The following is a 26,023-nucleotide window of genomic DNA, read 5'->3' as shown; positions in this document are numbered from 1 at the left end:
GAAGTGTTGATTTATTTGTTTTTAGAAACCAGGTTTGCTGTTCACTTGCACTATATAAGGGAGTTCCATGCTCTTATGGCTCTGTATAATACTGTACATGTCCTTGAATTTGTTCTGGACCTGGGGACTGTAAAAATACCCCTGGTGGTATGTCTGGTGGGATAAGTGTATGTGTCAGTGCTGTGTGCAAGTTGACTATGCAAACAATTTGGATGTTCCAACACATTGTTTATTATAAAAACAAGAAGTGACGCAGTCAGTCTTTCCTCAACTCTTAGCCAAGAGAGTCTGTCATGCATAGTATGAATATTAGCCCTCTGATTACAATGAGTCAGTCGCAAGACGTGTCGCTCTGTTCTGGGCCAGCTGCAGCTTAACTTCACAGCATTAAAAATGTTGGATGAAAAGCGTGCCCAAATTAAACTGCCTGCCACTCAGTCCCAGAAGATAGGATATGCATATAATTAGTAGATTTGGATAGAAAACACTAATGTTTCCAAAACTGTTAAAATAATGTCTGCGAGTATAACAGAACTGATAAGGCAGACGAAAAACAGAGGAAAATCCAACCAGGAAGTACTATTATTTTGAAAGGCTGTTTTTCCTATTGAAAGCCTATCCACCATACAAAGACTTAGGACCCAGTTCACGAGCTCCGTGGCTTCCTCAACATGTGACCAGTCTTTAGGCATTGTTTCAGGCTTTTACTCTGAAAAATGAGGGAGACACAGCACTTTCAATCAGTGACCATTGACATTTTCCATTCATCAGCCATGTGCCCTGATCGAGAACGCGCCTTTGTTTCTCCTTTCCTATTGACGAAGCTTTTATCCGGTTGAAATATTTATTATTTATGACAAAAACAACCGGAGGATTGATTTTAAACATTGTTTGGCATGTTTCTACTAACTTTTATTGTATTTTTTTTTTCTAGACTTTTCGTCTAGAATTAGTGCACGCGCCTTCTGCATTCGGATTACTGGACAAAACGCGTAAACAAAAAGGAGGTTTTTGCTCATTAAGAGGCACATTATCGAACAAAACATTGTGTAACATGGAGACCTGGGAGTGCCACCAGATGAAGATCATCAAAGGTAAGTGATTAATTTTAATGCTATTTCTGACTTTTGTGACACTTCTCTTTGACTGTTTTACTGTGACTAGGTACTGACCTAACAATCTTTTGGTGTGCTTTAGCAGTAAAGCATTTTTTAAATCTGACTCAGCGGTTGCATTAAGGATAATTTCATCTTTAAAATGTTGCCTAATACTTGTATGTTTGAGAAATTTGATTTATGAGATTTCTGTTGATTTGTATTTGCAGCCCTGCAATTTCATAGGCCCCTAGCGGAACACCGTTCCCAGTCAGGTTAACTATGTCTTTCTTTGCAGCACTTGACCAAATGTGTTTTTATTTTTTATTTAAATAGTCAAGTCAGTTAAGAACAAATTCTTATTTACAATGATGGCCTGGGCCAATTGTGTGTTGCCCTATGGGACTCCTGACCACGGCAGGTTGTGATACAGCCCGGGATTGAACCGGGTCTGTAGTGACGCCTTAGACCCCTGTGCCACTCGGGATCCCAATAATGGAGATCAGATCAAACTAGAGCCTGCAAGACTTGCTTTGTGGAGTGTGGTGTCAAAAAAGTAGAGCATCTCTGTGATGTTGGAACCAACCTCAGCACTGCTGCTGTTGATGCTTCATTCGATGGGTGCGGTTACAACATGTAGGTAAGGCAGGTCAGGATTGTTTGTGAATGGTAGATAACTTTTTGAAACATGGTGCATGTGCTGTGACGCAGTTGAGGTGTGCTTTGGTTGATTATGGGCTGACAGACTCAATCCATATGTGTGAGATGCCGCAAATGCTGATGTTATAACAAAAACGCTCATAAAAGCTCAAAAACATTTGCAAATGAATTGCCAAAGCCAGATTTATCGCCCACCGCTACCTTAGTCTAACCCCATTTTGGCTGTTTGCTTTCGTTTGGTTCCTAGTGAATACATCCCAGGTGAGGATTTCATATAAGCAAACCACTATTCATTTGAAGCTAAAAATCTGCATTATCCCACACAGATGGTTTGTACCGTTAAGAATACAGCTTACTTGTCAATGAAGTCATCTGTGCTTTTTTTCTGTATGTTGTCTGCATGGCGGAGGAGCCAGATGATCTCATCCCGGGCGAAAGAGAGAGCCATGAACACAAACAGAGCCTGTGGAAAAACAACCTGGCCTTTAGAGTCAGACATCCTATTACACTATCACACAAAAAGGGAAGGTAACACAGATGCAAAACACATGAATTGAGGCGCAAACTGAAGTGAAGAGGAAATTCAGCAACTCTTGGAGGACAGTGGAAGTTGATCAAAATAAGCCTTCATCGATTCTGGGTTCGAGCCCAGGCTGTGTCGCAGCCGGCCGCGACCGGGAGGCCCATGAGGCGGCGCACAATTGGCCCAGCGTTCTCCGGGTTGGGGAGGGTTTGGCCGGCAGGGATATCCTTGTCTCATCGCGCACTAGCGACTCCTGTGGCGGGCCGGGCGCAGTGCACGCTGACCAGGTCGCCAGGTGTACGGTGTTTCCTCCAACACATTGGTGCAGCTGGCTCCCGGATTGGATGTGCATTGCGTCAAGAAGCAGTGCGGCTTGGTTGCGTTGTGTTTCAGAGGACGCATGGCTCTCGACCTTCGCCTCTCCCGAGTCCGTACGGGAGTTGCAGCGATGAGACAAGACTAACTACTACCAATTGGATACCACGAAATTGTGGAGAAAAAAGGGGGTCAAATTTTCAAAATTGTTTTTATTTAAAAGCCTTTATCAACTTCCACTGTCCTCCAAGTTTAGCTGAATTTCCTCTTCAGACTAACACACATAGATAACGTGTGTTAATATTGAAGATTACTTGTTAGTGACAGAAGCAAATTGCACACTTAATCAACAATATTAACAATACATATCCATCGACAGATTAAAAAAGGGGTTATTTTTTACCTTTGGGCCCAGCAGTCCAGGCTGGTCAGACAGAACTGTGGCCAACTCTTTCAGGGCAGACCTAAGAAACTTGCGCCTTTCTCTATGCATGGTCCCACTGCAATGAATGCTTTATTGATTTAGCATGATGAACATTCTATTGCAAGGCAGTATAAAAAAAACTACTGGGGACAATGAAGACGATATACTTACGCTTGCGATAGCGCTTGTTCTTTGCATTCTTTGATGTCATTTAGACGTTTATTGTAGCTGGAAAACAACGGACATAATTTTAACATGGAAGGTGAAGGGAGACTTCTGTACACATTTACTAAGGTACTTTTATTTTGTAAAAATGTCACACAATATTCTCAAGGCTCCATTTACAGTACAACAACAAAATGTGTCTGAATTAATTTATTACGTCTCTCTCTTTGCAAAGGTACTTGGTTCTTACATGGACTAGTTACTCAGCTATGATCAAAAATACACTCTGCCCTTGAAACTAATGCCGGAGTTCAAAGTTGCAGCTAGCAGCCTTTCCACACTGAGCTTTCAAAAGAGAGATTTTACACAGCAGTGATTTGACACTTGACTTGACAGTCCTGTCATTTGTGCTAGTTTAATGACATATCTGGCAGATTCATTGCCAGTACTGGTTGAGCAGATTTCAAAATCAAGGATCAACCCACCAGGAAAAATAATGTTGAATCAATGTTCTATCAACGTCATCTTTTGTCACAATTTAATGTTATGTTTTAGTTGACCATTCTGGTTCCACTTTAAAAGCAGCTGATAACGGCTTCATAAACACTACATAAATGTGTTACAAATCATCTATAACTGTGTCATGTTTTATAAAGGGTTCATAAATGTGGCATAACAGTGTGACATTACCCAGTGTCAAATATGACATAAACCTGTGCTTTATAAAGGGTGGCAAAAGTACAGCTTAATAAAGGCCTTATGAATCATGTTAAATTGAGGCTTCACAAAGCATTTATAAGCATCTCATGTATCTTGGTAGAGCATTGCAACGCCAGGACAGTGTGTTCGATTCCCGGGACCAGCCACAAGTTAAAAAATGTATTCACCCATGGCTAAGTGGCTTTGGATAAAAGCACCTGCTAAATGTTATATATTTTATTATTACTCTTAAACATTTCTTGGATGGCCCAGCTTCTTTCCCTCTTGGGTGCATAATCAATATTGGAGCTGACCTCAACTTTCCCCAAAAAGCCGTGCTGCAGGATGACAGCACATACACAGCAAAAGACTTGAGGCCTTTGAAAGTCTGTTTACTTGCGTTTCTTCCCCCAAAGTACATTTTCTCAGTTGGGTTTTTCCAGGTTTTGGATTTCCCCCATTTTTTCAGGTTTTTCCCCCGTTTGGCAACACTTTTTAAATATAAACACATTTCATTTTATGTATTCACAACAGTGCTTATGAGGTCTGTGAAAAATTGTAGAAAATTTGATTTGAGTGTAGTTTCCCTTAAATTCAGTGTGCATGCCCTGCAGTGTGGTTTGGTTAGAAGGTTTTCAGCACGTGGTGATTATGCATTCCTTATAGTGATTGGCATTGTGGCCTTCAATGGAATGGGTGGAGTAAAAGTCCAGCAACACTCGGTGTGTGTGTGTGTGTGTGTGTGTGTGTGTGTGTGTGTGTGTGTGTGTGTGTATGTATATACAGTGCCTTGCGAAAGTATTCGGCCCCCTTGAACTTTGCGACCTTTTGCCACATTTCAGGCTTCAAACATAAAGATATAAAACTGTATTTTTTTTGTGAAGAATCAACAACAAGTGGGACACAATCATGAAGTGGAACGACATTTATTGGATATTTCAAACTTTTTTAACAAATCAAAAACTGAAAAATTGGGCGTGCTAAATTATTCAGCCCCCTTAAGTTAATACTTTGTAGCGCCACCTTTTGCTGCGATTACAGCTGTAAGTCGCTTGGGGTATGTCTCTATCAGTTTTGCACATCGAGAGACTGAAATTTTTTCCCATTCCTCCTTGCAAAACAGCTCGAGCTCAGTGAGGTTGGATGGAGAGCATTTGTGAACAGCAGTTTTCAGTTCTTTCCACAGATTCTCGATTGGATTCAGGTCTGGACTTTGACTTGGCCATTCTAACACCTGGATATGTTTATTTTTGAACCATTCCATTGTAGATTTTGCTTTATGTTTTGGATCATTGTCTTGTTGGAAGACAAATCTCCGTCCCAGTCTCAGGTCTTTTGCAGACTCCATCAGGTTTTCTTCCAGAATGGTCCTGTATTTGGCTCCATCCATCTTCCCATCAATTTTAACCATCTTCCCTGTCCCTGCTGAAGAAAAGCAGGCCCAAACCATGATGCTGCCACCACCATGTTTGACAGTGGGGATGGTGTGTTCAGCTGTGTTGCTTTTACGCCAAACATAACGTTTTGCATTGTTGCCAAAAAGTTCAATTTTGGTTTCATCTGACCAGAGCACCTTCTTCCACATGTTTGGTGTGTCTCCCAGGTGGCTTGTGGCAAACTTTAACCGACACTTTTTATGGATATCTTTAAGAAATGGCTTTCTTCTTGCCACTCTTCCATAAAAGGCCAGATTTGTGCAATATACGACTGATTGTTGTCCTATGGACAGAGTCTCCCACCTCAGCTGTAGATCTCTGCAGTTCATCCAGAGTGATCATGGGCCTCTTGGCTGCATCTCTGATCAGTCTTCTCCTTGTATGAGCTGAAAGTTTAGAGGGACGGCCAGGTCTTGGTAGATTTGCAGTGGTCTGATACTCCTTCCATTTCAATATTATCGCTTGCACAGTGCTCCTTGGGATGTTTAAAGCTTGGGAAATCTTTTTGTATCCAAATCCGGCTTTAAACTTCTTCACAACAGTATCTCGGACCTGCCTGGTGTGTTCCTTGTTCTTCATGATAGTCTCAGAGGTCCGTTAAAAGCGCAGAGAGCATCACAGTGCAGGTGCATTTATACGGAGACTTGATTACACAGGTGGATTGTATTTATCATCATTAGTCATTTAGGTCAACATTGGATCATTCAGAGATCCTCACTGAACATCTGGAGAGTTTGCTGCACTGAAAGTAAAGGGGCTGAATAATTTTGCACGCCCAATTTTTCAGTTTTTGATTTGTTAAAAAAGTTTGAAATATCCAATAAATGTCGTTCCACGTCATGATTGTGTCCCACTTGTTGTTGGTTCTTCACAAAAAAATACAGTTTTATATCTTTATGTTTGAAGCCTGAAATGTGGCAAAAGGTCGCAAAGTTCAAGGGGGCCGAATACTTTCGCAAGGCACTGTATGTATGTATGTATGTATGTATGTATGTATGTATGTATGTATATATATTTATATATATATTCTACAAACCCTACTGAGTACTCCCTACAATACTTTCACTGCGGTACCCAGAATAGTTTTTGTTCTATAAGCCAATATGTATTCCATATACAGTGATTTGCATTGGGGGCATTTATATGACCTTGGAACATGTTTAAATCCCACATTTAATGAAGAAGTCACTTAAATATGACAATTACTTTTCATTTAACATCAATAAATAGACGTTGTTGACACATACTATTACGTGGGGGACTTTTAGTTAGCAAATTTGTGACCCCAAAGTACTTTTTTTTAGTGTTGGTGACGAGACACTGATCATATGATGAGTTCACAAATCAAATGCCCAATTATGGTACCACAGGACAGCGAAAAACAAGCAAGTTAACCTTTATTTATTGTAATTTAAATTGTGCTTGTAGTAGTTAAGTGTTGAGTTTGATTACATACTGTAGCGACCTGTCGTTATTTAGATATATCCACATCTCATAGTCATGTTATGCGATTTGTAAATAAAAGAGGAATATAATAATACGAATAGAATGGATATTCCCATCACCCCATTTAGAGTTTCTGGCAAAGCACAGAAATGTTCCTATCCAGATGATGACAAAGGCATTTCCTAACAGACATGCTAACTTACTTTGTTGTTACTTTTAAGGTTGAAACCAGCATGTAGTACCTCCAGCAGGCAGAGAGGCAAGAACCGTTCATCTGCCAGGTCAGGGACTACACTACTAAGCTAACACTACTGTGTAATGCTCAATGTAATTGATTTGCTGGACTTTTTGAAACTTTATGCATTTGCATTGTTTTAAAAATGTACAAATAATAGGAAATGTATGGTTTAAACAGGTCTTTAATGTTTATTTGTTTTAGCTGTTAGTGTTAATATGTGTGTTTACATCATTAATCCTTTATGTATGTGTTATGAATGACCAAAAGGTGTCTCATTTCAAACTAAGTATTAAAGAACACTATATAAAGTGTCTAATGTGTTATTAACGTTCTGCTGATTTATGAAGGTGCTCTCGTGATCCACAGGTTACCGTAGGGTGAGAGGTATTTAAATGGGTTGATGGACCTGCAAAGCTTGTGAGTGTCAGAGCCAAGATGATTTAGAGTAGTCCAACCTGAGACCACCGCACCAGGTATTCCCTTCCTGTTCCCATGCTGGAGACCAGGGCTTAATTAGAACCGGTTACAATGGTGCCAACCTTTTGTGGAAGATCTTTCAGCGGGGGAGTGGGTGAATGTGTCAAAGACCTGATGTGCCCAACACTGTGCGGTATGGGTCGTTTTTGTTGTATGCGTGTTTGTGTAGAGAGGAACATGTAACTTGGTTGCAGAAAGCCACTTTCAATTTCATTAGGTTAGGTGCTTTCATCAAGGTAAGTGTTTCTTGGTGTAACGTCGTCCCCAGGCTATTGCACAAACAGCACATATACAGTGGGGCAAAAAAGTATTTTGTCAGCCACCAATTGTGCAAGTTCTCCCACTTAAAAAGATGAGGCTTGTAATTTTCATCATAGGTACACTTCAACTATGACAGACAAAATGAGAAAAGAAATCCAGAAAAATCACATTGTAGGATTTTTTATGAATTTATTTGCAAATTATGGTGGAAAATAAGTATTTGGTCAATAACAAATTTTATCTCAATACTTTGTTATATACCCTTTGTTGGCAATGACAGAGGTCAAACGTTTTCTGTAAGTCTTTACAAGGTTTTCACACACTGTTGCTGGTTTTTGGCCCATTCCTCCATGCAGATCTCCTCTAGAGCAGTGATGTTTTGGGGCTGTTGCTGGGCAACACGGACTTTCAACTCCCTAATAAGATTTTCTATGGGGTTGACATCTGGAGACTGGCTAGGCCACTCCAGGACCTTGAAATGCTTCTTACGAAGCCACTCCTTCGTTGCCCGGGCGGTGTGTTTGGGATCATTGTCATGCTGAAAGACCCAGTCACGTTTCATCTTCAATGCCCTTGCTGATGGAAGGAGGTTTTCACTCAAAATCTCACGATACATGGCCCCATTCATTCTTTCCTTTACACGGATCAGTCGTCCTGGTCCCTTTGCAGAAAAACAGCCCCAAAGCATGATGTTTCCACCCCCATGCTTCACAGTAGGTATGGTGTTCTTTGGATGAAACTCAGCATTCTTTGTCCTCCAAACATGACGAGTTGAGTTTTTACCAAAAAGTTATATTTTGGTTTCATCTGACCATATGACATTCTCCCAATCTTCTTCTGGATCATCCAAATATTCTCTAGCAAACTTCAGACGGGCCTGGACATGTACTGGCTTAAGCAGGGGGACACGTCTGGCACTGCAGGATTTGAGTCCCTGGCGGCGTAGTGTGTTACTGATGGTAGGCTTTGTTACTTTGGTCCCAGCTCTCTGCAGGTCATTCACTAGGTCCCCCCGTGTGGTTCTGGGATTTTTGCTCACCGTTCTTGTGATCATTTTGACCCCACGGGGTGAGATCTTGCGTGGAGGCCCAGATCGAGGGAGATTATCAGTGTTCTTATATATGTCTTCCATTTCCTAATAATTGCTCCCACAGTTGATTTCTTCAAACCAAGCTGCTTACCTATTGCTGATTCAGTCTTCCCAGCCTAGTGCAGGTCTACAATTTTGTTTCTGGTGTCCTTGGACAGCTCTTTGGTCTTGGCCATAGTGGAGTTTGGAGTGTGACCGTTTGAGGTTGTGGACAGTTGTCTTTTATGCTGATCACAAGTTCAAACAGGTGCCATTAATACAGGTAACGAGTGAGGACAGAGGAGCCTCTTAAAAGAAGAAGTTACAGGTCTGTGAGAGCCAGAAATCTTGCTTGTTTGTAGGTGACCAAATACTTATTTTCCACCATAATTTGCAAATAAATTCATAAAAAATCCTACAATGTGATTTTCTGGATTTTTTTTCTAATTTTGTCTGTCATAGTTGAAGGGTACCTATGATGAAAATTACAGGCCTCTCTCACCTTTTTAAGTGTGAGAACTTGCACAATTGGTGGCTGACTAAATACTTTTTTGCCCCACTGTAAGCCTGAGATATCAACCATTCAAAGCTGCTCTTTGTGGAAGTGACCATAGAATTCTATAGGAGTGACCTTACTGAGAAAAGTATTTGTCATCGTCACTAGTAACACCATAAAAAAGTAATAATTATGGTTAAACCCCACCCATTTCCACAATTTATCTTCTTAAAATTGCAAAATATAAACTATTGAAGGCCAAGTTTGATTTGAGAGGAAATGTCTGGGAACCAGATTATGTGTAATGTGACTAACATGACTTCACAAGCATTTCGTTACACACACAATAACATCTGCTAAATATTTGTATGTGACCAATAACATTTGATTTGACTTTAGAGCGTATTCTTACCGACCCAACCTGTCACCCTTCATAAAGCAAATGTTTATCATATTCTACATATGTCATATTTGACAATGGTGAATGTCAGTTGTGCCACATTTATGAACCCTTTATAAAGAATGAAATGTGATTATAGATATTTTGAAACATGTCGTGCTTATGAAGGCATTATGAATGCTTTATGAAGCCTTTATGAGCGGAACGTCATTTAACTAAAACTTAACCTAAAACTACAAAAAAAAAAAATCTAAACTAACAAACAGGACTGAAAACTAAAATTAAAAACTTAACTTAAATGAAAAGTGAAAATAGTATAATAACGTGGTACAGATGACTTTGGAATGATACTTCAAATTCAGCATGAACAAAAAATAATTTAAGTGTTTCAAATGTATTTACTTGTATCAGTCCTATAAAACAAAACAATTACAAGACATACATTCGTGGCCAAAAGTTGAGAATGACAAATATAAATTTTCACAAAGTCTGTTGCCTCAGTTTGTATGATGCCAATTTGCATATACTCCAGAATGTTATGAAGAGTGATCAGATGAATTGCAATTAATTGCAAATTCCCTCTTTGCTATGCAAATGAACTGAATCCTTCAAAAACATTTCCACTACATTTCAGCCCTGCCACAAAAGGACAGTTGACATCATGTCAGTGATTCTCTCGTTAACACAGGTGTGAGTGTTGACGAGGACAAGGCTGGAGAGCACTGTCATGCTGATTGAGTTCGAATAACAGACAGGAAGCTTCAAAGGGACGGTGGTGCTTGGAATCATTGTTCTTCCTCTGTCAGTCATGGTTACCTGCAAGGAAACACGTGCCGTCATCATTGCTTTGCAAAAAATGGCTTCACAGGCAAGGATATTGCTGCCAGTAAGATTGCACCTAAATCAACCATTTATCGGATCATCAAGAACATCAAGGAGAGCGGTTCAATTGTTGTGAAGGCGTCAGGGCGCCCAAGAAAGTCCAGCAAGCGCCAGGACCGTCTCCTAAAGTTGATTCAGCTGCGGGATCGGGGCACCACCAGTACAGAGCTTGCTCAGGAATGGCAGCAGGCAGGTGTGAGTACATCTGCACGCACAGTGAGGCAAATACTTTTAGAGGATGGCCTCATGTCAAGAAGGGCAGCAAAGAAGGCACTTCTCTCCAGGAAAAACATCAGGGACAGACTGATATTCTGCAAAAGGTACTGGGATTGGACTGCTGAGGACTGGGGTAAAGTCATTTTCTCTGATGAAGCGCCTTTCCGATTGTTTGGGGCATCCGGAAAAAAGCTTGTCCGGAGAAGACAAGGTGAGCACAACCATCAGTCCTGTGTCATGACAACAGTAAAGCATCCTGAGACCATTCATGTGTGGGGTTGCTTCTCAGCCAAGGGAGTGGGCTCGCTCACAAATTTGCCTAAGAACACAGCCATAAATAAAGAATGGTAGCAACTTCTCCCAACCATCCAGGAACAGTTTGGTGACGAACAATGCCTTTTCCAGCATGATGGAGCACCTTGCCATAAGGCAAAAGTGATAACTAAGTGGCTCGGGGAACAAAACATAGATATTTTGGGTCCATGGCCAGGAATCTCCCCAGACCTTAATCCCATTGAGAACTTGTGGTCAATCCTCAAGAGGCAGGTGGGGTGGACAAACAAAAACCCACAAATTCTGACAAACTCCAAGCATTGATTATGCAAGAATGGGCTGCCATCAGTCAGGATGTGACCCAGAAGTTAATTGACAGCATGCCAGGGCAGATTGCAGAGGTCTTGAAAAAGAAGGGTCAACACTGCAAATATTGACTCTGCATCAACTTCATGTAATTGTCAATAAAAGCCTTTGACACTTATGAAATGCTTGTAATTATACTTTAGTACTCCATAGTAACATCTGACCACATTCTCTAAAGACACTGAAGAAGCAAACTTTGTGGAAATTAATATTTGTGTCATTCTCAAAACTTTTGGCCACTACTTCGTGAATCCTCCTGCAGCTCCTCATAAGAAAGGCACCGAGAGTGGTGTATTCTGAGTGGATCGAGGGTGGTGTGTTGGCGAGCGGCTTACCCACGGATGTTGACGAACAGGTCCTCACAGGCCTTGTGGATGTGAAAGACCTCATCCCTGAAGAGACAGAGGCAGGTGCTGCTCTGGAGGGCCAGCTTCCACAGGCTCAGCGCTGCTGGGTCAGTATTCAGCACCGCGTGGCACAGGACGAACCCGACTAGTGAAGGGACAGGTTAGTACTGTAAAAACTGCTGAATGCTGCTCTACATTTGCAAATATAGTAACATTGATTCCCCTTTTTGTTCAGTCACTGGCTTTATCAATAAGTGCATTGAGGACGTCGTCCCCACAGTGACTGTACGTTCACAACCCCAACCAGAAACCATGGATTACAGGCAACATTCGCACTGAGCTAAAGGGTAGAGCTGCCGCTTTCAAGGTGTGGGACTCTAACCCAGAAGCTTATAAGAAATCCCACTATGCCTTGCGACGAACCATCAAACAGGCAAAGCGTCAATACAGGGCTAAGATTGAATCATACTACACCGGCTCCGACGCTCGTCTTATGTGGCAGGGCTTGCAAACTATTACAGACTACAAAGGGAGGCACAGCCGCGAGCTGCCCAGTGCCTACCAGACGAGCTAAATCACTTCTATGCTCGCATTGAGGCAAGCAACACTGAGGCATGCATGAGAGCATCAACTGTTCCGGATGACTGTGTGATAACGCTCTCCGTAGTCGACGTGAGTAAGACCTTTAAACAGGTCAACATACACAAGGCTGCGGGGCCAGACGGATTATCAGGACGTGTGCTCCGGGCATGTGCTGAACAACTGGCAGGTGTCTTCACTGACATTTTCAACATGTCACTGACTGAGTCTGTAATACCAACATATTTCAAGCAAACCACCATAGTCCCTGAGCCCAAGAACACAAAGGCAACCTGCCTAAATGACTACAGACCCATAGCACTCATGTACGTAGCCATGAAGTGCTTTGAAATGCTGGTGATGGCTCACATCAACACCATAATCCCAGAAACCCTAGACCCACTCCAATTTGCATACCGCCCAAACAGATCCACAGATGATGCAATCTCTATTGCACTCCACACTGCCCATTCCCACCTTGACAAAATTAATACCTATGTGAGAATGTTATTCATTGACTACAGCTCAGCGTTCAAAATCATAGTACCCTCAAAGCTCATCACTAAGCTAAGGATCCTGGGACCAAACTCCTCCCTCTGCACTGGATCCTGGACTTCCTGATGGGCCGACCCCAGGTGGTGAAGGTAGGCAGCAACACATCTGCCACACTGATCCTCAACACAGGAGCTCCCCAGGGGTGCTTGCGCAGTCCCCTCCTGTACTCCCTGTTCACCCACGACTGCATGGCCAGGCACGACTCCAACACCATCATTAAGTTTGCATACGACACAACAGTGGTAGGCCTGATCACCGACAACGACAAGACAGCCTATAGGGAGGTCTACAGGAAAAGGAGCGCCGAGCACGCCCCCCATTCTCAACGACGGGGCTGTAGTGGAGCAGGTTGAGAGCTTCATGTTCCTTGGTGTCCACATCAACAACAAACTAGAATGGTCCAAACACACCAAGACAGCCGTGAAGAGGCCACGACACAGCCTATTCCCCCTCAGGAAACTAAAAAGATTTGGCATGGGTCCTGAGATCCTCAAAGGGTTCTACAGCTGCAACATCGAGAGCATCCTGACCGGTTGCATCACTGCCTGGTACGGCAATTGCTCGGCCTCTGACCGCAAGGCACTTCAGAGTGTAGTGCGCATGGCCCAGTACATCACTGGGGCAAAGCTGCCTGCCATCCAGGACCTCTACACCAGGCGGTGCCAGAGGAAGGCCCTAAAAATTGTCAAAGACCCCAGCCATCCCAGTCATAGACTGTTCTCTCTGCTACCGCATGGCAAGCGGTACCGGAGTGCCAAGTCTAGCACAAAAAGGCTTCTCAACAGTTTTTACCCCCAAGCCATAAGACTCCTAAACAGGTAACCAAATGGTTACCCGGACTATTTGCACCCTTGTGCCCCCTCCCCAAAACCCCTCTTTTACGCTGCTGCTACTCTCTGTTTATCTTATATGCATAGTCACTTTAACTATACATTCATGTACATACTATCTCAATTGGCCCGACCAACCAGTGCTCCCGCACATTGGCTAACCGGGCTATCTGCATTGTGTCCCACCACCCGCCAACCCCTCTTTTTACACTACTGCTACTCTCTGTTCAAAATCTAAGTTTATTTGTCACGTGCGCCAAATACAACACGTATAGATAGACCTTACAGTGAAATGCTTACTTACAGGCTCTAACCAATAGTGCATATATATGCATAGTAACTTTAACCATACCTACATGTACATACTACCTCAATAAGCCTGACTAACCAGTGTCTGTATATAACTTTGCAACTCTTATTTTCAAATGTCTTTTTACTGTTGTTTTATTTCTTTACTTACACCCACCCACACACCCACCCACACACACACACGCGCGCACACACACACACACTTTTTTTTGCACTATTGGTTAGAGCCTGTAAGTAAGCATTTCAATGTAAGGTCTATGACCTGTTGTATTCGGCGCACGTGACAAATAAATGTAGATTTTTTTCACTGAGACCCACCTGAAGCATTTTAATATTTCTTGTGACTGTTATAAAACAAGATTTTGGAGCCGGGATCTAGTTTTAAGTAAGCAATCCTTGGAAAAGTAAATCCTTAGGGGCAAGGGCCTAACTCCTGTTAATGTAGCGCGAGGCAGATTGATGTACAAGTAAACCCCCTGGACAGTACACTAATCTGTCACAGGGCCTTACCCCCAATCAATCTCCTTATTGAGGAGTGCCAAGCAGGGGCATGAAGTCCCATGTTTCGGTATGACTTGACCAGGGATCGAACCCCCAACCATCCAATCTCAGGGCAGACACTAAGCATAAGGTCAAAAGGAATCCTCCCTGACCAATTTGGAGAGAAAAAAAACCTTAACACAATAACTTGAGCAGTAAACTTACACACAATCCATTTCTCCATACAGTCTAAGGAGAGGTATTCACAGGGCATCTAGAACAGAGAACAGAAATTTGTCACGATGTATTCACAGATTAAGTTGAGTAACTGAAAATATAATATTGGCCTGCTAATAATGTGGACTTTAAAAACAGCTTGTAACATCTAACACAATTTTCCAAATGGCAGAGCTGGCTACTACATTTAGAAAATGAGTAGAATAAATGGGAGAACACATGACATGTCAACAAGATAAGGTGTTGGATGGGTGAGAGGTGTTAACTGATTGGTGTGAAGGTGGGTTTAGTAGCAGTTTAGTAGTAGTAGTAGTAGGGGCTTAGGAAAGTGACTGGGCAGTAGGCACTGACTGTGTCTGACTGGGCCGGGTTGAGCATGGTACTGGGGGCGCTAATCAGGCTCAGAAGCTGGGCGTTCCTCCACTGGTCAGCGGACAGGTTCCTCCTGGGGTAGACCATCTGCAGCGAGATGAGTGCGTCTGACAAAGACTATCGCCATCAGAACAGAAAGAGAAGAAGATAAATTGAAAGTATTTCTGGGTGCATAATCATTTCTATAGGTATTTACTTGGTAGTTAATAGAAAATTGTGGACATTTTTTACATGGTGCTATCTGTGCCGTGTATGTAAAACAGTGCTATCTATTTTTCATTTGTATATTAGTGTTACTGAGGAATATATTCACAGATGTCTAGTGTCTCACCTTCCCATGAGGGACAAACTCTTCCATCATCTTTTTCAGAGGATTCTCATAGTCCACGATCATTTGGCCCAGCCTTGGGTATTCCCTGTCACTGGTTGCAGAGGAGAGGGGGAAAACAGTCAAAAGACATCACATAATACATTTCAGAGGATAGTCCTGCTCATAGCTCTAGCTGTACCTGGCCCCGTGTGTCATTTCATGGGCGTAGTTGTAGAGTCCAATGATTGCTTTCCGCTCTTCAATACGGGACAGTAGCATCATTAGTGTAGTGTAGGTGACAACTAAGTCAAGGTAGTTCTTGGTGAGATCAAAGTTAACCGTCTATAAAGACAGAAAGAAAAACTCCAGTTAGCTTTGATTAGGATTATAGAAAAGGTATAATCTGAGGAGATTTGAAAAACATTTATTTGTATACCAAGTAAAGGGAATTGTGGAAAGATGAATACTTACAACATCAAAGAAAACTTGGCAAGCGTCAATAGTGTTCAGCAATTCAGAAACATTGTCCTAGAAGAAATACAAAACACTCATGTCTGGATTGTATAGGTACAACATAGCTAAATCGTATATGATTGTACAGGTGCAGTATTTTCCTACCACTATTCAGAGTAATGAAAAAATGGCTACTCAGGCATTGACCTATCCTAATTAACACAGCTATATACACATCTATGAGCGTTGGATTTGTAACCGAAAGGTTGCAAGATCGAATCCCCGAGCTGACAAGGTAAAAATCTGTCGTTCTGCCCCTGAAACAGGCAGTTAACCCACTGTTCCTAGGCCGTCATTGAAAATAAGAACTTGTTCTTAACTGACTTGCCTAGTTAAGAAAAGGTCAAATAAAATAAAAATACATATAAAAAGTATATTACATTATGCTTATTATTACACGAATATACCTATTAAAGTAGTTTAACATCGAGTAAAAAAAATTAATAAAAAATCCTTACCTTGAATTCCATGACATCCACAAATGTGAAGTAATATAGAGATAGATTCTTTAGTATTTCAGACTTTTCTTTTTGAAGCTGTGTAAGCTGTTGCTGTAAATGTAGAATAAACAATTTGTTAGGTCTCTCAAGGAGCATGTCAAAGTAGTCATGTGAAACTTATCTGTAAGGTTCAGTTCTTTCACCAGCAGTCAGTCACACACCATGTCATTCTCCTGGTTTGATGGTTGACGTTTTACGGCACTTATTTTCTATATTTCATTGCATATCTAACTTTTGAATTTGGCCAATAACCTATAACTTCTTGAGTAAACCATTTGTCAGTGTTAAAGTTTAGATCGTTTCACTACACCAGTCTCCAGATGTTATTAGCTAATGATTTTATGACAAAAATGCATTGTAGGGAAGGAACCCTTAGGTACTGAGTGATGATCCCGTATATATTTTTTTTAAATTATCATTATCCTTTTTTAATTATTAGCCAATTACGTGGTATCCAATTGGTAATTACAGTCTTGTCTCATCGCTGCAACTCCCGTACGGACTCGGGAGAGGCGAAGGTTGAGAGCCGTGCGTCCTCCAAAACACAACCCAACCAAGCCACACTGCTTCTTGACACAATGCCCACTTAACCCGGAAGCCAGCCGCACCAATGTGTCGGAGGAAACACCGTACACCTGGCGACCGTGTCAGCGCCCACTGCGCCCGGCCCGCCACAGGAGTCGCTAGAGCGCGATGGGACAAGGACATCCCTGCCGGCCAAACCCTCCCCTAACCCAGACGACGCTGGGCCCATTGTGCGCTGCCCCATGGATCTCCCGGTCACGGCCAGCTGCGACAGAGCCTGAACTCGAACCCAGAATCTCTAGCGGCACTGCCTTCGACCACTGCGCCACTCAGGAGGCCGTTATCCAGTATGGTTTGTAGTTGTGGTATGTATGACAATTACCATGAGCTATGCTTTATTGCCAAATTGAGATCAATATTTAGTCTAGCTATGTTTACCTAAATCAGCTCTAGCATTAGCTATATACAATTATTAATTGTATTTTCTTACATATATTATAGGACTGTCTTGTATGTCAGTAAAATGCTAATGTAACAATAAGGACATGTTTGTTCTGAAGTTAATAAGTCATTTCAGGCGGTTAGGTTAACCAGATTACCCATGCCCTATATTACAATTCATGGAAGACCAATACAATACAAATATTGTCTATTATTAACTCAAAAAACGTTTCTCTCCTGCGCAAATGGAAATACAGTCTTAGTTGTTACATTTTCACGTGAATAATGCTCCAATCAAAATCTCAACCATACAATTCAATATTTTTTTTTTTTTTAAGCTGGGCCAACCAGTTCTGACAATAACATTGCCTCAGAATTGAATAGCATGAGGGTAAAGGCTTTTACATTTTTCAAGACAAATTAGCAAGAACAAGTTGTGTTTGCATGTGCTACTTTCCCCACTGATACGCAGTGTTTACACAGGCAGCTCAACTAATATTTTTTTTCCACTTTTGACCAATAAGATCCTTTGCCAAAAATATCAGAACTGGGCTAACTGTGTAAACTCAGCCATATAGGCCTAGCTTGTACGATAAATGTATAGTCTAATTGGTAAGAATAATGACAGTATTCAAATAGAATGGTTTAATGACCAGATAACCTAGTTGTCAAGATGCATTACTAGGCTATACGAAGTAATCCAAGAGCTGAAGCAGAATTAAACCGATTTCCCCCTTAACCTAGATGGGGTGGGTAAAATGAAACTTAGATACCTTTGCATAGTCTATCAGGATAAGAAGCAATAGGCTAGATGAAAACTAAAACTATTCCACTACAAAAGGCAGACTAAGCAAAGCTAAGCAAAATGGCACTACAAATAGTACAAAATTACCAAAAAGAACTATCCAGAAAAAAGCCACATTAAGCATGCAAAACATTGAACAAAAACAAACAAAGAAAAAAAACATAAGGGACATAATGACACAGTTAAACATAATTAAGCTCAAAGTCATTCCAATAGGCAGTTAGCTACACATTTCACACAAACACAGCAAAAGCAAATAGTAAGAAAGTAGCATATATGACAACATAAATGTACAGTACACATAATGTACGTACGGTATGACTATGTGATCATACATTTAGAAGTTACCATTTTTAAATGATGACAGACAATTTCCGGAGACACCATGTCTAAAATAATTGTATATACACTGAGCATACAAAACATTATGAACACATGCTCTTTCCATGACAGACTGACCAGGGGAATCCAGGTGAAAGATATGATCCCTTATTGATGTCACTTAAAACCCACTTCAAATCAGTGTAGATGTATTTTTGAAATGTATTTAACTAGGCAAGTCAGTTAAGAACAAATTCTTAAATTACAATGACGGCCTACACCGTCCAAACCCGGACGACGCTGAGCCAATTGTGCGCCGCCCTATGGGACTCCCAATCACGGCCGCTTGTGATACCCTGGTTTGATTCCAGGGTGTCTGTAGTGACGCCTCAAGCACCGAGATGTAGTAACGCCTCACGCACTGAGATGCAGTGCCTTAGACCGCTGCGCCACTCGGGAGACCAGGTGAGGAGACAGGTTAAAAATATATATTTTTAAGCTGCGCGACAATTGAGACATGGATTGTGTAATGTGTGCCATTCAGAGGGTGAACAGGGTATGGTAGTAGGTGCCACGCACACCAGTTTGTCTCAAGAACTGCAATGCTACTGGGTTTCACAGTCAACAGTTTCCTGAGTGTATCAAGAAGGTGTTCTTAATGTTTTGTACACTCAGCATATTTAAATTTACAATTTAGTCATTAAGCAGACTATCGTATCCAGAGCGACTTACAGTAGTGAGGGGATACATTTTCATACTGTTCATCTGTGGGAATCGAACCCACTACCCTGGCGTTACAAGCACCATGCTCTACCAACTGACTACATGGTAGTTACTGCCTCTCGAATGCTCACAGACAAAATCAATAACATTAATGCAATATCCTACTGCATAAGGTCATTTGAATAAACTTAAAACAGAACTTACATTATTGTTTCGCGTCTCTATTGCAGGGAATTTTCGTACGATAAACTTAACCACCGACTCCAAGTTTTTGTCCACCAGGTATGACGGCTTTGCTTTGGGGTCGCCGCATGCCTAAAGTGGAAAGGGAAGAGAACAGAAAGATGCTACAGCAGTCATCTTTGAATACTGGCTGATTCTCATTGAGCAGCATTGTTAGTCAAATAAGAAGGTTGTTAATTAAGTTCATGATTAACAGGATGAACAGGCAGAGTGAAAATGGTTTCATTTTTGCTGAAAAATGGAGTGAGCAGAGAGCGAAAGGAGAACAAAACATTCTGCACAAGGTCTCCTGTATAGGTCTCATAATTTAAAAATGCCATCTAGAACCAATAGGTTAAATGCAGTTTGTTCTAAATTATGATCTGTTTTTCATTGGGCAGTTCTCTACAAAAGAGATTGTTCTTAAAGGGGAAGTACACCTAAAATAAAACATTTCCCAAGTAATTCCATACATTGAAACTAGTTAGGTGGAGTTAAGACTTCACCCCCTTTCTCCCTGCAGCCTAGAACAGGAAAGCTGCAAAAACGGGTCACATGATTCCTCACGTTTCTTTGGAAACTACTAGCTCTGTTCCGTTGTCTTTCAAAGACCTATTGTAGACAAATTCTTTGTTAAATTGAAGGCATACGGCTAAATAGATTATCACATTCATAAAAAGAAACGCCCCTTTTTCAGGACCCGGTCTTACAAAAATAATTTGTAAAAATCCTAATAACTTCACAGATCTTCATTGTAAAGGGTTTAAACATGGTTTCACATGCTTGTTCAATTAACCATAAAAAAAATAATGAATATGCACCTGTGGAACGGTCGTTAAGACACTAACAGCTTACAGACAGTAGGCAATTAAGGTCACAGTTATGAAAACTTAGGACACTAAGGAGGCCTTTCTACTGACTCTGAAAAACACCATAAGAAAGATGCCCTGCTCATCTGCGTGAACGTGCCTTAGGCATGTTGCAAGGAGGCATGAGGACTGCAGATGTGGCCAGGGCAATAAATTGCTATGTCCATACTGTGAGACACTTAAGAAAGCGCTACAGGGAGACAGGATGGACAGCTGATCGTCCTCGCAGTGGCAGACCATGTTTAACAACACCTGCACAGGATCGGTACATCCAAACATCACACCTGCGGGACATGTACAGGATGCAACAACTGCCCAAGTTCCATCAGGAACGCACAATCCCTCCATCAGTGCTCAAACTCAGCCTATTGCGGACAGAGAGGCTGGACTGAGGGCTTGTAGGCATGTTGTAAGGCAGGTCCTCACCAGACATCACCGGCAAGAACGCCGCAGGGGTGATGGTCGGATTCGCATTTATCATCAAAGGAATGAGCGTTATACAGAGGCCTGTACTATGGAGCGGGATCGATTTGGAGGTGGAGGGTCCGTCATGGTCTGGGGCGGTGTGTCACAGCATCATCGGACTGAGCTTGTTGTCATTGCAGGCAATCTCAACGCTGGTCGTTACAGAGAAGACATCCTCCTCCCGCATGTGGTACTCTTCCTGCAGGCTCATCCTGACATGACCCTTCAGCATGACAATGCCACCAGCCATACTGCTCGTTCTGTGTGTGATTTCCTGCAGGACAGGAATGTCAGTGTTCTGCCATGGCCAGCGAAGCACCCGGATCTCAATCCCATTGAGCACGTCTGGGACCTGTTGGATCGGAGGGTGAGGGCTAGGGCCATCCCCCGAGAAATGTCCGGGAACTTGCAGGTGCCTTGGGTGGGGTAACATCTCACAGCAAGAACTGGCAAATCTGGTGCAGTCCATAAGGAGGAGATGCAGCTGGTGGCCACACCAGATACTGACTGTTACTTTTGATTTTGACCCCCCCTTTGTTCAGGGACACATTATTCAATTTCTGTTAGTCACATGTCTGTGGAACTTGTTCAGTTAGTCTCAGTTGTTGAATCTTATGTTCATAGAAATATTTACACATGTTAAGTTTGCTGAAAATAAACAGTTGACAGAGAGGACGTTTCTTTTTTGCTGAGTTTATAATGAATTAAAATGCCTTTATTTGTATGGCATGTTCAATGAAAACAAAGAAACTGACGCTTTTCGACTGAGCTACTTTGATCAAAAGTAGTATCAGTTTTGAGTCAGGAAATGTATACTTTTCCCACTTTAAATATTTATATAAAATAATCAGATGTTTTATGTGGCCGACTGCAACATCGGAGATGGGTAAAAACTGCACGTGCGCTCGTGGGGCAAACTGACGCACAGTGCATTCAGAAAGTATTCAGACCCCTTCCCGTTTCCCAATTATTTTTAGCGGTACAGCCTTATTCTAAAATGAATTAAATGAATGTTGTTCTTCAACAATCTACACACAATACCCCATTATGACAAAGCAAAAACAGGTTTAGATTTTTTTGCAAATGTATTAAATAAAAAACAGAAATACCTTATTTACATAAATATTCAGACCCTTTGCTATGAGACTTGAAATTGAGCTCAGGTGCATCCTGTTTCCATTGATCATCCTTGAGATGTTTCTACAACTTGATTGGAGACACCAAGACTCTTCTTAGAGCTGGCTGCCTGGCCACACTGAGCAATCGGGGGGAGAAGGGCCTTGGTCAAGGAGGAGGTGACCAAGAACACGATGGTCACTCTGATAGAGCTCGAGAGTTCCTCTGTGGAGATGGCAGAACCTTCGAGGACAACCTTTTCTGCAGCACTCCATCAATCAGTTCTTTACGGTAGAAATGGCCACAAATAAGCCACTCCTCAGTAAAAGGCGCATGACAGCCTGCTTAGAGTTTGCGAAATGGCCCCTAAAGGACTCTCAGACCTTGAGAAACAAGATGCTCTGGTCGGATAAAACCAAGATTGAACTCTTTGGCCTGAATGCCAAGCATAATGTCTGGAGGAAACCTGGCACCATCCCTACGGTGACGCATAGTGGTGGCAGCATCATGCTGTGGGGATGTTTTTCAGCGGCAGGGACTGGGAGAATAGTCCGGTTGAGGGAAAGATGAACAGAGCAAAGTACAGAGAGATCCTTGATGAAAGCTAGAGTGCTCAGGACCTCAGACTAGGGCAAAGGTTTCACCTTCCAACAAGACATTGACCCTAAGCATACAGCCAAGACAACGCAGGAGTGCCCCAGCCAGAGCCCAGACTTGAACCCAATCAAACATCTCTGGAGAGACCTGAAAATAGCTTTGCAGCAAAGCTCCCCATCCATCCTGACAGAGCTTGATAGGATCAGCAGACAAGAACGGGAGAAACTCCCCAAATACAGGTGTGCCAAGCTTGTAGCATCATACCCAACGAAGACTTGAGGCTGTAATCGCTGCCAAAGTACTGGGTAAAGGGTCATAATACTTGTAAATGTGATATTTCCATTTTTAATTATTAAAACATTTACGAACATTTAAAACAAGTATTGCTTCGTCATCGAGGTATTGTGAGTAGATAGATAAAGGAAAATAATAATTTCAAACATTTTTGAATAAGGCTGTAACGTAACAAAATGTGGAAAACATCAAGGAGCCTGAATAATTTCCAAATGCACTGTTTATGTACTCATTTGGAGCTTGACACCATACGGTATGCACTTTATATAAGACATCTAAGGAAGAAGGCAAAGTTTCACTATTTTCCATTGAAAGATAGCCAGATGGAGAAGATGGCTAGTAGCGATAAAAACGGTAAATACTATGTAAACATTCCTACAGCCAATATTGCAAATGTATCATGAAGTCCCATTGTGCCACAAATAACTGAGGTCAATATCCCCATCTCACTCACAGGTTCTGGCCTCAATAGATCGGTCTTCAAACAACTAAGCAACAGCAAGCACCTCTGGGAATTGATGTTGTGTGAAAATATCCAGTAGACCTTTTCCCAATGTGTTGGCTAGCCATGATTATTTTCATGACAACATTTCAGGCAACTGTATAGCCTTGTGTGGAATACCTGGCCGCAGGAACCACCTGGGGTATATTATTTCCCAGTCTGGTCTATTGTTTCTCTGTAACTCCCTCCCCCTGTCAATAGGGGCCATGCGTATCCTAACAATATAATTTACATGTAGCACAATGGCCATAACAAAAAGGCTTTATAGGTTAGTAAACATGGCATCACTTGACTTATGTTTGGGCGGAAGTTACTCCTTTCTTAATACACATAATACTAATTTGGAATATAATACTGAAAATGTGGACAGGGAACAAGCTACTTGAATTACTTGATAGACTTAATTTCCTTTATATAAGCATTTTTATTATAAAATAGATCATGCATGTACATCACATAGAATAATATGAAGTACCATATTTCCTGTTACAACATAAGGTATTTTGTGAAACAAAAATTATCCTTAAGAATAAGTCTGTGTGTGTACCATGTAAACATGTCTAACTGCCCTCTGCATTAATTGTGTAGGTGAGAAACACTTGATCCTAAAACAAAGTGCAAGCAGTGGGTGGCCAAACATTTTTTTTTAAATAAATGAACAAAAAAAACTTTTGCAGTTCAGGGAGAAACTGGTTGACCAGGTGCTGGAGTGGTAACAACATCCAATGGTGATTTACAAGAATCCTTCATCCCACCTGCCCAAGCCTACTTTAATCTTCCAGCCAACATTACTAGAGAGATTACCTGAGAAAGGACCTGGTTAGAAGATATCGCTCCAGAATGAAGTAGACAAAGACTTTCATGATGCACATACAATAGGTTGCTAACATTATGTAGTATACTAGTTTAAATATTTGTATATGTAACTAAACAATGCTTGAATGTTTTGTATTCCAGTTGTGGTCCATTTGCATGGATATTCTTTATTTTTGCAGTCACAGTACCTAACCTGACAAACAAATCACAGTCTGGGAGCAGCACATACCTGGGAGTCTTTCACTTCCTGAAAACCAGGGGAGACCCCCTAAGGCAGTGGATATTTGGCTCGGACGGTATTTAACACGCAGGATGGGAGAGGAATCCAGACTCCTGGACACAGTGACTCACCGCAGAGGACCCACTTCAAAGCTATGCTGAATGAGACTAGGGATGGGCATTTGACTGTTGAGAACTCACATGAAATATCTAATTTTACACCCAAGTCAATACTTTGTAGAAGTACCTTTGACAGCGATTACAGCTGTAAGTCTTTCTGTGTAAGTCTCAAAGAGCATTCCACACCTGCATTGTGTAACATTTGCCCATTATCTTTTCAAAATTCTTCGAGCTCTGTCAAATTGGTTGTTGAGCACTGCTAGATAACCATTTTCAGGTCTTTCCATAGATCTTCAAGTAGATGTACATCAAAACTATAGCTCTGCCACTGTTACTGTCACGGTCTTCTTGGTAAGGAACTCCAGTGTAGATTTGACCTTGTGTCGTAGGGTTGTCGTCTGCTGAAAGGTGAACCAGGTTTTCCTCTACGATTCCGCCTGTGTTTAGCTCCATTCCGTTTATTTATTATCCTGAAAAACTCCCCAGTCCTTAAAGATTACAAGCATACCCATAACATGACACAGCCACCACTATGCTTGATAATATGGGGAGTGGTACTCAGTAATGTGTTGTATTGGATTTGCCCCAAACATAACACTTTATATTCAGGACAAAAAGTGAATTCCTTCCTATGCGGCAACTGAGTTAGGAAGGACCCCTGTATCTTCATAGTGACTGGGTGTATTGCTACACAATTCAGAGTGTAATTCATAACTTTACCATGCTCAATGGGATATTCAATGTCTGCTTTTTATTTTACCCATCTACCAATAGGTGCCCTTTTTTGTGCAGTATCAGAAAACCTCCTTGGTCTTGTAGTTGAATCTGTATTTGAAATTCACTGCTCGACCGAGGGACCTAACAGATAATTGCATGTGAGGTATATAGATGAGGTTAGTTAAACACTATTATTGCCATGAGTCCATGAAACTTGTTATGCACATTTTTACACCTGAACTTATTTAGGCTCGCCTTAAAAAGGGGTTGAAAACTTAGTCTCAAGACATTTCAGCATTTCATTTTTAAATAATCTGTAAACGTTTCGAAAAACATAATTCTACTGTAACATTGTGATAGTGTGTAGGCCAATTATTATTATTTTTTTTATGTGCAATTTAATCCATTTTAAATTCAGGCTGTAACATTGTTAGTTTGAGAGTACTTATATATATATTATATTTTTGCTAATTCAGCCATATGCTTTCAATAAAACAAAAAATGTGACTGACAGCAGAGCTAGCAGTGCACAAAGACATCGCGTGACCTGTTTTAGCAGCTTTCCAGTTCTAGACTGCAAGGTGAGAGAGGGGGAGAAGGAAAACTCCACCTAACTAGTTTCAATGTATGGAATCACTTGGGACATTTTGGATTTTAGGTCAACTTCCCCTTTAACATGGTGGTAAAGCGGCATGCATTTTGGGTACACGTGTCATAAGGTGAACAGGATGCAGTGCATGCATGTGTTGTCATCACATAGGTTAATAATGATGGTTACTAAACCTTATGGTGTGTGTGT

At 41.6% G+C, this 26,023-nt stretch overlaps 1 protein-coding gene across 5 annotated transcripts in view; it reads right to left on the bottom strand.

Moving 5' to 3' along the window:
* LOC110527602 (nck-associated protein 1) overlaps positions 1–26,023 on the bottom strand; it is a 61,938-nt gene that overhangs the window by 27,490 nt on the left and 8,425 nt on the right. For 4 of the 5 annotated variants that reach the window (XR_016497143.1, XM_021608995.3, XM_090240545.1 and 1 more), the window contains 11 exons: positions 19,492–19,602; positions 16,431–16,523; positions 15,931–15,987; positions 15,659–15,801; positions 15,481–15,571; positions 15,129–15,266; positions 14,766–14,814; positions 11,776–11,932; positions 3,188–3,244; positions 2,996–3,092; positions 2,111–2,217 (listed from right to left, as the gene is read on the bottom strand). Coding sequence is in view for 4 of the 5 variants with exons in the window: in XM_021608995.3 (XP_021464670.1) it covers positions 2,111–2,217; positions 2,996–3,092; positions 3,188–3,244; positions 11,776–11,932; positions 14,766–14,814; positions 15,129–15,266; positions 15,481–15,571; positions 15,659–15,801; positions 15,931–15,987; positions 16,431–16,523; positions 19,492–19,602 (1,100 nt within the window). In the remaining variant the exon portion in view is untranslated. Of the gene's footprint in view, positions 1–2,110; positions 2,218–2,995; positions 3,093–3,187; positions 3,245–11,775; positions 11,933–14,765; positions 14,815–15,128; positions 15,267–15,480; positions 15,572–15,658; positions 15,802–15,930; positions 15,988–16,430; positions 16,524–19,491; positions 19,603–21,952; positions 22,230–26,023 lie in introns of those variants that run through there. The other variant, XM_090240546.1, reaches the window with a different exon arrangement.

Source organism: Oncorhynchus mykiss, chromosome 7 (genome assembly GCF_057628025.1).
Source record: "Oncorhynchus mykiss isolate SJ-2025 chromosome 7, ASM5762802v1, whole genome shotgun sequence".
NCBI classification, from domain to species: domain Eukaryota; kingdom Metazoa; phylum Chordata; class Actinopteri; order Salmoniformes; family Salmonidae; genus Oncorhynchus; species Oncorhynchus mykiss.
This window is presented reverse-complemented; position numbering and strand designations above follow the sequence as displayed.